Here is an 11,273-nt window from a genome sequence, read left to right as displayed (position 1 = left end):
TTTGTAAAATCGGTTTTGAATACCTTGAGGGGTGTATTTTCTACAATGGGGTCATTTATGGGGGTATCCACTATGTAGGCCCCACAAAGTGACTTCAGACCTGAACTGGTCCTTATAAAGTGGGTTTTGGCATTTTCTTATAAATTTGAAGAATTGCTTCTAAACTTCTAAGCCTTCTAATGTCCTAAAAAAATAAAATGACATTTCCAAAATGATGCCAACATAAAGTAGACATATGGGGAATGTTAAATAATAAATATTTTATGAGGTATCACTCTGTTTTAAAAGCAGAGAAATTGAAATTTAGAAAATTGCGAATTTTTCAAATTTTTGGGTAAATTTGGGATTTTTTCATAAATAAAGGTGAAATATTTTGACTCAAATTTATGACTATCATGAAGTACAATGTGTCACGAGAAAACAATCTCTGAATGACTTGGATAAATAAAGGCGTTCCAAAGTTATTACCGCATAAAGTGAGATATGTCAGTTTTGCAAAATTTGGCCTGGTCAGGAAGGGGGCAAATGGCCCAGATGGGAAGTGGTTAAACACCCTTAAAGACCAGGCCACTTTTTACACTTCTGACCTACCCTACTTTCACCGTTTATTGCTCGGTCATGCAACTTACCACCCAAATGAATTTTACCTCCTTTTCTTCTCACTAATAGAGCTTTCATTTGGTGGTATTTCATTGCTGCTGACATTTTTACTTTTTTTTGTTATTAATCGAAATTTAACGATTTTTTAGCAAAAAAATGACATTTTTCACTTTCAGTTGTAAAATTTTGCAAAAAAAACGACATCTATATATAAATTTTGCTCTAAATTTATTGTTCTACATGTCTTTAATAAAAAAAATAAAAATGTTTGCGTAAAAAAAAAAAATGGTTTGGGTAAAAGTTATAGCGTTTACAAACTATGGTACAAAAATGTGAATTTCTGCTTTTTGAAGCAGCTCTGACTTTCTGAGCACCTGTCATGTTTTCTGAGGTTCTACAATGCCCAGACAGTACAAACACCCCACAAATGACCCCATTTCGGAAAGTAGACACCCTAAGGTATTCGCTGATGGGCATAGTGAGTTCATAGAACTTTTTATTTTTTGTCACAAGTTAGTGGAAAATGATTTTTTTTTCTTACAAAGTCTCATATTCCACTAACTTGTGACAAAAAATAAAAACTTCTATGAACTCACTATGCCCATCAGCGAATACCTTGGGGTGTCTTCTTTCCAAAAAGGGGTCACTTGTGGGGTAGTTATACTGCCCTGGCATTCTAGGGGCCCAAATGTGTGGTAAGTAGTTTGAAATCAAAATGTGTAAAAAATGACCGGTGAAATCCGAAAGGTGCTCTTTGGAATGTGGGCCCCTTTGCCCACCTAGGCTGCAAAAAAGTGCCACACGTGGTATTGCCGTACTCAGGAGAAGTTGGGGAATGTGTTTTGGGGTGTCATTTTACATATACCCATGCTGGGTGAGATAAATATCTTGGTCAAATGCCAACTTTGTATAAAAAAATGGGAAAAGTTGTCTTTTGCCAAGATATTTATCTCACCCAGCATGGGTATATGTAAAATGACACCCCAAAACACATTCCCCAACTTCTCCTGAGTACAGCGATACCACATGTGTGACACTTTTTTGCAGCCTAGGTGCGCAAAGGGGCCCATATTACAAAGAGCACCTTTCGGATTTCACAGGTCATTTTTTACAGATTTTGATTTCAAACCACTTCTCACGCATTCGGCCCCTAAAATGCCAGGGCAGTATAACTACCCCACAAGTGACCCCATTTTGGAAAGAAGACACCCCAAGGTATTTCGTGATGGGCATAGTGAGTTCATGGAAGTTTTTATTTTTTGTCACAAGTTAGTGGAATATGAGACTTTGTAAGGAAAAAAAATAATAAATAAATCATTTTCCGCTAACTTGTGACAAAAAATATAAAATTCTAGGAACTCGCCATGCCCCTCACGGAATACCTTGGGGTGTCTTCTTTCCAAAATGGGGTCACTTGTGGGGTAGTTATACTGCCCTGGCATTTTCCAGGGGCCCTAATGTGTGGTAAGTAGGTAAATGACCTGTGAAATCCTAAAGGTGCTCTTTGGAATGTGGGCCCCTTTGCCCACCTAGGCTGCAAAAAAGTGTCACACATGTGGTATCGCCGTATTCAGGAGAAGTTGGGCAATGTGTTTTGGGGTGTCTTTTTACATATACTCATGCTGGGTGAGAGAAATATCTTGGCAAAAGACAACTTTTCCCATTTTTTTTATACAAAGTTGGCATTTGACCAAGATATTTATCTCACCCAGCATGGGTATATGTAAAATGACACCCCAAAACACATTGCCCAACTTCTCCTGAGTACGGCGATACCAGATGTGTGACACTTTTTTGCAGCCTAGACGCGTAAAGGGGCCCACATTCCTTTTATGAGGGCATTTTTAGACATTTGGATCCCAGACGACTTCTCACGCTTTAGGGCCCCTAAAATGCCAGGGAAGTATAAATACCCCACATGTGACCCCATTTTGGAAAGAAGACACCCCAAGGTATTCAATGAGGGGCATGGCGAGTTCATCGAAATTTTTTTTTTTTTGGCACAAGTTAGCAGAAATTGATTTTATTTATTTTTTTCTCACAAAGTCTCCCTTTCCGCTAACTTGGGACAAAAATTTTAATCTTTCATGGACTCAATATGCCCCTCACGGAATACCTGGGGGTGTCTTCTTTCCGAAATGGGGTCACTTGTGGGGTATTTATACTGCCCTGGCATTCTAGGGGCCCTAAAGCGTGAGAAGAGGTCTGGAATATAAATGTCTAAAAATTTTTACGCATTTGGATTCCGTGAGGGGTATGGCGAGTTCATGTGAGATTTTATTTTTTGACACAAGTTAGTGGAATATGAGACTTTGTAAGGAAAAAAAAATAAAAAATTCCGCTAACTTGGGCCAAAAAAATGTCTGAATGGAGCCTTACAGAGGAGTGATCAATGACAGGGGGGTGATCAATGACAGGGGGGTGATCAGGGAGTCTATATGGGGTGATCAGTGGTTGATAAGGGGTTAATAAGTGACGGGGGGGGGGGGGGGGGGTGTAGTGTAGTGTAGTGGTGTTTGGTGCTACTTTACTGAGCTACCTGTGTCCTCTGGTGGTCGATCCAAACAAAGGGGACCACCAGAGGACCAGGTAGCAGGTATATTAGACGCTGTTATCAAAACAGCGTCTAATATACCTGTTAGGGGTTAAAAAAAAATCACATCTCCAGCCTGCCAGCGAACGATCGCCGCTGGCAGGCTGGAGATCCACTCTCTTACCTTCCGATCCTGTGAATGCGCGCGCCTGTGTGCGCGCGTTCACATGAAATCTCGCGTCTCGCGAGAGGACGTGCCGGCGCGTCCACCCAGAAGAGCAGGGCCGCCGCAAAGACGCAATCCTGCGTACGGCGGTCCTGAGGAGGTTAAGAGTGGTAGTCTTTAAGGGGTTGAATAATTGTGTCAATGAAGAAATCACAAAAAAAATAACATTTAATATTGTATTACAAAAACAATTGATGTCATTTTAGTTGCATTTGGTTCTTTAAAAAAAGTCCTTGTAAGATTTCATTCTGAACACAATTACAAATGTACACTAAATTCCCTAAAACCCTTTACAGCATTGGGGGTTGAATAATTTTGAACACAACTTTATATCGCCTACAGACGAGCACATCGCTTTACAAAGACACAAAGGAACACAGCGGTTATAAATATATAGCTTTTATTCTGAATATTAAATAGTGTTTTAAATTACAAGCAGTTGGAATCACACTAGGCATGAGAATCAAATGTACAGTAAAAATTTTACAAATTAAAAAAAATGTACACCATTTAAAGACCATTACATCAGGAAATTCATCCAATAAAGATATTGCCGTCGACCTGACATACTTTAAGTAAATTAGGAGGAAAACAATCTCCTGCAGCCTGTCCCCTCTCTCCCTGTCATATAGGAGATTGCACACCCATCACGCTTCTGTATATACAGTCGTTGTGCAAGGCAACACAATCAGATCAGCAGAATCACTGGAATTCAAGTCCGGTTTTCCCAGTTAATATAGTAGACAGTCGCTACGACATTTATAAATTTGCTTACATTGCCTTGAAACGGAAACCAAAACTTAAAAAACAAACCCAAATACATCACCCACTGCGTACAGTATACTTGAGTTAAGGCAATTTACAAAAGTGTCCAAGCCTAATCCCCCCGTTTAATATCCGCACGCATACTGGATATTCAGTACAAGGTAGTGCTTTACAGCTGGATGCTAAATAAACCGACATGCTTTAATCTCATATTTCTCGCAGGATTCAAGGTACAATAACAATTAGAAATACTGAAGGATTGCATTTTGCTGGTTACTATAGGAAACGAGATCAGTGCAGAGATTGGAACCAAAAGAGGTACATTGTCGAGAACCTGCTGATGGTACAGAAATGCTACTTGCTGTGGACTTCAGCTCTTTTTTTCTCCCTATGTGTTACAAGGGAACACATTTTAATTCATTTTCTACTGCCTCGAAGAGTGTAGGATAAAAAAAATTTATGTACAAGATCAGCGAACGTCACCCTTGGAGTGTGAACTGGTGTTAAAGGGCTTCTGTCAGATTTGTCCCTATGACAATGGCTGACCTGTTACATGTGCAGTTGGCAGCTGAAGGCATCTGTGTTGGTCCCATGTTCCTATGTGCCCGCATTTCTGAGAACAATGATGTTTTAATATATGCAAATGAGCCTCTAGGAGCAACGGGGGCGTTGTCATTACACCTAGAGGCTCAGCTCTCTCTGCAGCTGCTGCGCCGTCTGCACTTTGATTGACAGAACCAGGCGTAATGTTTACTAGGTGTAATGGCAACGCCCCCGTTGCTTTAATATATGCAAACGAGCCTCTAGGAGCATCATTATTCTCAGCAATGCGGGCACATATGGACATGAGACCAACACAGATGTCTACAGCTGCCAAGTGCACATATAACAGGTCAGACAGTGTCATAGGTACAAAACTGCTGACAGATGTCCTATCAAAGGGAAACACCAATCTCTCAAAATAAGTGTGAGGTGTATGCACGTGCTAAATGGCGCACCCTATACCGACACTTCTGGTCAGTGCAAATGTACTTTCCAGCTTATGTCTGTACAGGCATCTTTAAGATACACGAAAAACACGGCTTGGTATTCCTCCAGAAACAGCACCCCTCTTGTCCATGGGCTGTGACTGGAATTGCAGCTCAGCAGTTTTTACGTGAATGGGGCCAAGCTGCAATACCAGAAGTAGCCAACAGACGTGCGTGGCACTGTTTCTGAGGAAAGAAATAAAATTAACAGAGCGCTTTTGCAGTGTATCACTATTAACATTACATCAATCTCACAAAACAGGATTTCGCAAGACGTCTACAAGAAGCAGCATTCTGGTTTATGCTGGCGCAGGGACAAAATATTATATTCCATCAACATGGGGAAAAAAAGAGAATTCAATACACATAGAATTCAGTATACGTTACCCGGAGAAGTCTTATCTTAGATATTTATCCATATATACATAGAATCTAAAAAGGGGGCAAACACATTTTCTTCTACTTTTGCTTTGTTATTGCATTTTACATTGTACATATGTGGAAAAGGTAAAAGAAATCACAATCACATTAAAAGAACACTAAACCTAGAAAATGATGAAAGTAAAGAAACCTAGGTGCCCGTACTGTTGTCAGTCTACCTACTGAGAATGCAGGGATTAAAGAGTTCATTTTTAGGTAAATCATAGTTTTTTGTCGTACTACAGACAGGCGAGAGGCTCCTGCTGCAGCCAGTTGTCTTTCAGCCAGACACCGGACAGTCAGGGGCTGAGGGGGCATGGCTCTGCCACATTTCTTTATATATTTCTCAGTTTTAATTGTATTATCAGACAAATAGGCTCCAAGGAAAGAAGAATGTTGAGGCTAGGTCTACACACCGACTAGCTGCATTGCAACTAATGACAGTGACGGGGTCGTGTTTAAACCTGCAAGTTGCCAATGAGAGAACAGTGGCAAGAGAATCGAAACCTGTTGGATCGCAAAGTACCCCATTTTACTCATTAGTTGCGATACAGGCAGCATTACACTGCAACCTTGGGCCGACATGCATCATCAGTCACAATGCAGCCCTAGACTAAGGGAAGATAGGCCAGAATATTTTTTAGCATTCCTTTAATATCTTCACAGCTATAATTTGCTAAATATCCTTTACATTTACGCAGTCACAAAACAAACAGTAGCAGTCATCGTCATAATGGTGTTGGACTGGTCAGAGAAACCGTTGCACTACATTTATAACCTGGGACAACACCATGACCTAGCGGTGGGTAAAACAGGGGCCACCAAGCAGACCTCCAACATCCCCTCCACCCCCAAATCATGCCTCTTTAGTGGGTGCACGCACAGTCCATATATAGCAGGACAGGATTTCCTCGTATTGGACAGTTCTAGCGGCCATACACTTACAGTAGCTGTAGGCCAGTGATCATTCGGCTGGCAGCCATCTATCCTGGTTCCCCCATACACCTTCGGCTGAGCCGAAAGGGTCTTTAAAAGGGGAGAAAGCTGTTGCTGGACATTTCTAGCGGCAGCGTCTCTCCCGGAAGAACAGGATCAAGTGAAAATTATCAGTTTGCCCGATAGTCGGGGAAAAGAGTTAGGAGCTCCCTGCTTAGTAGACTTCTGACAGAACCTGCCGTTCTTGGCCTCAATACCCTAAGGTGTACGGAAGCCTTAAGACTTTGGTTTGCTCTATAACAGCACATATACATCTTGTCTTTATTCACTGCTCCAAAGAATTTAAAATGAAACAAATAAATAAATCTTCTCGTTTTGAGTCTACAGCTCCTATTCAGACCTACGTGCATCTATGGTTACAGACTACAAACAAGCCTTTTGTAGTCTGACCCTGCTGTTACACTCCCATCTATTCCCCTATTTTTCCATTTGCTTAGCTAGCAAGCAGTAAGGGACAGATGAGAGTAAGACTACAGGATCAGATTACCACTGAGACACCTAGGCCTGCAGAGGAGATGTAGACACAGGGCGGTAGGGAGTTTTAATTAATATTTGCAAAGTTATTGCATTTTTGATTCACACTGCAATAAGAGACAATGTTTGCTCAGGAATATATTCATATATTAATCATAGTGCTCATCTGAACAAGTTCTACTCTCTCCCACTGCCACCAACCTCACTATACAGCAGATTTGAAAAAAATAAAAAAATAAATCTCGGAGCAACATGTAAGGGTTGCATTTATACATTTTGCTAAAAAAAGCCCTACGTCTAATACCACAGATGCTAGAAGACCAGCATGATCAGCACTAATCATAAATTAAACCACAAAAATATATCACAAATAGAAAGACTCCAAATGACACCAGCAGTATGATCCACTCCGACAGAAGGGGCAGCAAAAGAGAAAATACACAAGATGCTTAGACAAAAACCCAAAAATATAAAACATCGCTCACAATAGTAGCCCCCCTATAGCAGCAGAGAGATGACCATTCCAATCATGGAAGAAGTCAGTCAAGTTTATTAAACCACATGATTATCAGAGAAAAAAAAAAAAAAAAAAAAGCCCGGGATCACAGAAAACATTTGCAGCAACCTTAGTGAACTGTGTGAATGTGGCCGAAATGGGAAGAGGAGGAAATTAAACTCAATTCCAGTGGTATACATAGCAAATGGGACTTCCATTATGGTCCCTGGTTTAGCTGTCCTGGCACCTGGCGTTTGTGTCGCATTTAAAGGGGTTGTGCAAGAATGGGGGGAGGGTTTTGTCAAACTCTCCTACTTGACCAGACTTGCCTGCGTCCCATCGCTGGCTCCCTGATCCTTCTCCTCCCGGCCTGCGATGCTCCGCTGGGCTCCCTCGCTGCCAACATCCGGTTTGACACGGCAGCAGCCAATCGCGGGCCTCAGCGGTGACTGGCTTCCCTTGCATCACGACAAATGGTCACATGATGCCCATTCTTGCACAATCCCTTTAAGGCTCTTTTAATGATGCAATTCCCCAACAGGAGTGGGCAACTGCATGGCCTGTCTCTATGGTACGTGTGCCCTCACTCAACTTCATTTCTCTATAACAAAGGGACCCAGTTTCCAAAACTTTGTTAGTGTTGTGGAGCAACAGTTTTATAATGAAGGTTTTGCACTTTGCTCCTTTTGTTTCTCATGCTAATTTTGCATTTAAGAAAAAAAATTGCAAAACGCCACAATAATTGCAACATGTGAACTAGGCCTAGAGAATAATAGAAGATTTATAAAGTCCTTGTCAGCTATCCTGACATGATCTTGTATGGGTGGATGCTTTCATTCAGGTTTGGGTGTGTCTATTTAGCTTTTTAACAAGCTATTTTAACTTCCTTTTTAAAAAAAAAAAAAAAATTTCCTTATGGAGAAGTCTATGGAAAAACGCCTGAGAAAAAAAAAAAAAAATATATAAATTTGGTGTGCAACCACCTAAATACTCTGCATTGAGCCATTCCTCTATTCATTTTCAGGAGGGAAGAATAGACAACTGGGCGTAACCATTCCCCCTGAAGATAGGAGTCCCTAGTAAATATGACAACGTCCAAACACAGGGTCAGTGTAGGTACGGATGAGCCTCCTTTGGACAGGGAGAATAGTAAACCTCAGTTGTCAAAAATTATTTACACACTTCCAAAAGGAATAAATGAGGCACAACACTGAGTTCTAAGAAAAAAATGCTCTGGAAGTGTTCATTTGGGGATAATACCAGTATTTGCTAAAACAGACATGTCAGGAGCACTGACCTGACCTGTTAAACGTCAAACTCTGCAGCATGCAACAAGAATCATGACACTAGTAACAGAATTAGCGGTTGTTGTGATCCAGCCCGTTCCTAGAACTAGTACTGGTATTACAGGTGCTAAAACTGCACTATCCGCTTAGTAAACGCCACGGAGTGTCCACACACGACATATTCCTATAAGACGAGGAAAGGAGATCCCAAACCTGAAACTAAGAAGGAAGTATTGCTGTTCAAAAAGAAAAAAAGAAAACAAAAAGTACAGCATACAAGAGACGGAGGTCGAGTCCCGGCAGCAGCTTATTACACAGTGTACAATGCAAAGACCAAATATCAACACATTCATACAGATAAAATTTATAACAAGCAGTGTTTTTTTTCCTCTTAACAATTAAAAAATTCTGTACAGATATAGATAGGCAAGAAACATTACAGTGCAATAATAAGCAATACATTGTGTTTTAAACGTCATGGGAGACACATTGTCACTTATGCACTTATCGTCACATGAGCACAGACACTGGAGATAGATTTATATACCTGTATGTACACATCCTGCAAATTACACACTATTCAGGTACAAAAAGATGTAGAGTTCCCAGTCCCGAAACTGCGTTTACATATATGACGGCAGTAGTACGGGGGGGAGGGGGCGTCGAGCATGGCTGGAGGAGTGGAGATGATGAATCGGGTTGCACAATAGTGATTTACACAGTTTTTACATTTTACATGCGGCACATGTCCCCGAGTCTCTTGTAAAGAGATAACATTGCACGTACGTCCTCCGCTTAAAGCGTTTTTAGCAGTAGTTCAGCAGGTACAGAGTCAGTCTTTCTCGCCATCTTCACTGCTGCCTGGTAAGAGAGAATAATAAGATATAATTAAAGAAAAATGTTATTAAGTTAAGGGGAATCTGTCTTCTGTGACCTCCCTATGCGTTTGCACAGACACGTTAGCTGTGGTTTACATGAATAAATATGCAGTTTCTCTTTTGTTGATCCAAAGCTCCGTTCCAGAGTTATGATACTTTTCCTTTGGTGCAATGAGTGTGTCACCATTGCTCTTGTTGCACAGGAGCTCCACTCCTTTCTTAGGCCAGCCCCTCTCTCGCTGCTTTGATTGACAGGGCCAGACGGTAGCAAAGCAGCAGGGGAGGGGCTGGCCATAGAAAGAAGTGGAGCTCTTGTGCAACGGTGAACCAAAGGCCTAGATTGCATATTTAAAAAAAAAAAAAAAAAAGTATAATTTTGGAACGGAGCCTCGGATTAACAAAAAGAAAAACAGCTTTTAATCAGGTGAACCACAACTATGTCTATGCAAGCAACTGATAGAGGTCGCTGGTGACAGATTCCCTTTAAACCAATAGGGGGTCATTTACTAACAAATGCCAGTATTTGGCATAGAAAATGGTCTAAATCTATTCCAGCAAGGGAGCTGGTATAGATTTAGAAACGGAGGTGGATCCACCAAAGTTATGTAGAGGCCGGCGAGCGAATTCAGCGGATCCACCACCAGTGCAGGGCCTTATTAAGACTGGCATCTAAAACTCCGGTCTTAATAGATGACCCCCATAGTGTCAAACCAATAGCACAGATATTACATTTTTCTTTTCTATTTTTTTTTTTCTTTCTTCCCTTTGAACAAGCATGCTCAGAAACCATAGATGCCAGTAAAACGTAAAAAACGATATAATACCAATTTGATATTTATGCTACGGGGTCAAATTATTAGTCGCTGCATAAGGGCTCATTCAGACGGCCGTATGCTGTCCACAAAAATACTGAATGCTATCCGTTTTTTTGCGGATCCGCAAAAAAACGGATCTGCAAAAAAACGGTTAGCATTCAGTATTTTTGCGGACCCATAGACTTCAATGGGGCCATGTCCTGATTTTCACGGACAAGTATAGGACATGTTTCATTTTTTTTGCGGATCCGCAAAAAAACGGATAGCATTCAGTATTTTTGCGGACAGCATACGGCCGTCTGAATGAGCCCTAACTTTTACTGGCACTCAGGAAATACAGGAAAAGTGCTGTTTGCTTTAAAGGGCTTTTTCAAAAGTCTAAAAAATAAAATCTAGTAGCAGCAAATGATGATTTTGTTTTTGGGGGGGGGGGCGCTGACGTGAAACTCGAGTTAAGCTATGCCACAGTGGATTGTAATTTACATGCACTATTGTGTTATCTGTGCATGGATCGGATGTCCGTGCAGTGCTTCACTATGGACGCCTGCTTGTCTAGTGTCCTTTTTTAGTAGAGCTGGCATTTGTGGTTCGCCTTGAATAGGGGGATATTTTCCGGGGAATTTTGTGAGCAGAGTGAAGAACGACGTAGCTGAAGTGGCCTACAACATCAGTGCAAACTTGTTTGGAAGGAACGAGAAGAAACTTTCTTCCTTCATTCCTTAAAGAGCGGTGCACGCTCATTATTTAGTGTACCCA

General features: G+C 41.2%; 1 protein-coding gene across 1 annotated transcript in view; it reads right to left on the bottom strand.

Moving 5' to 3' along the window:
* Positions 1 to 4,944: 4,944 nt before the first annotated feature.
* Positions 4,945 to 11,273, bottom strand: part of LMTK2 (lemur tyrosine kinase 2) — a 91,411-nt gene continuing 85,082 nt past the window's right edge. The window contains exon 14 of the mRNA XM_040441907.1: positions 4,945 to 9,685. Coding sequence (XP_040297841.1) covers positions 9,657 to 9,685 — 29 coding nt within the window. The 3' untranslated portion in view covers positions 4,945 to 9,656. The remainder of the gene's footprint in view (positions 9,686 to 11,273) is intronic.

This window comes from Bufo bufo, chromosome 7 (assembly GCF_905171765.1).
Source record: "Bufo bufo chromosome 7, aBufBuf1.1, whole genome shotgun sequence".
Lineage (NCBI taxonomy): Eukaryota > Metazoa > Chordata > Amphibia > Anura > Bufonidae > Bufo > Bufo bufo.
Note: the sequence above shows the minus strand (reverse complement) of the source record. Positions and strands in the feature narration are given on the sequence as shown.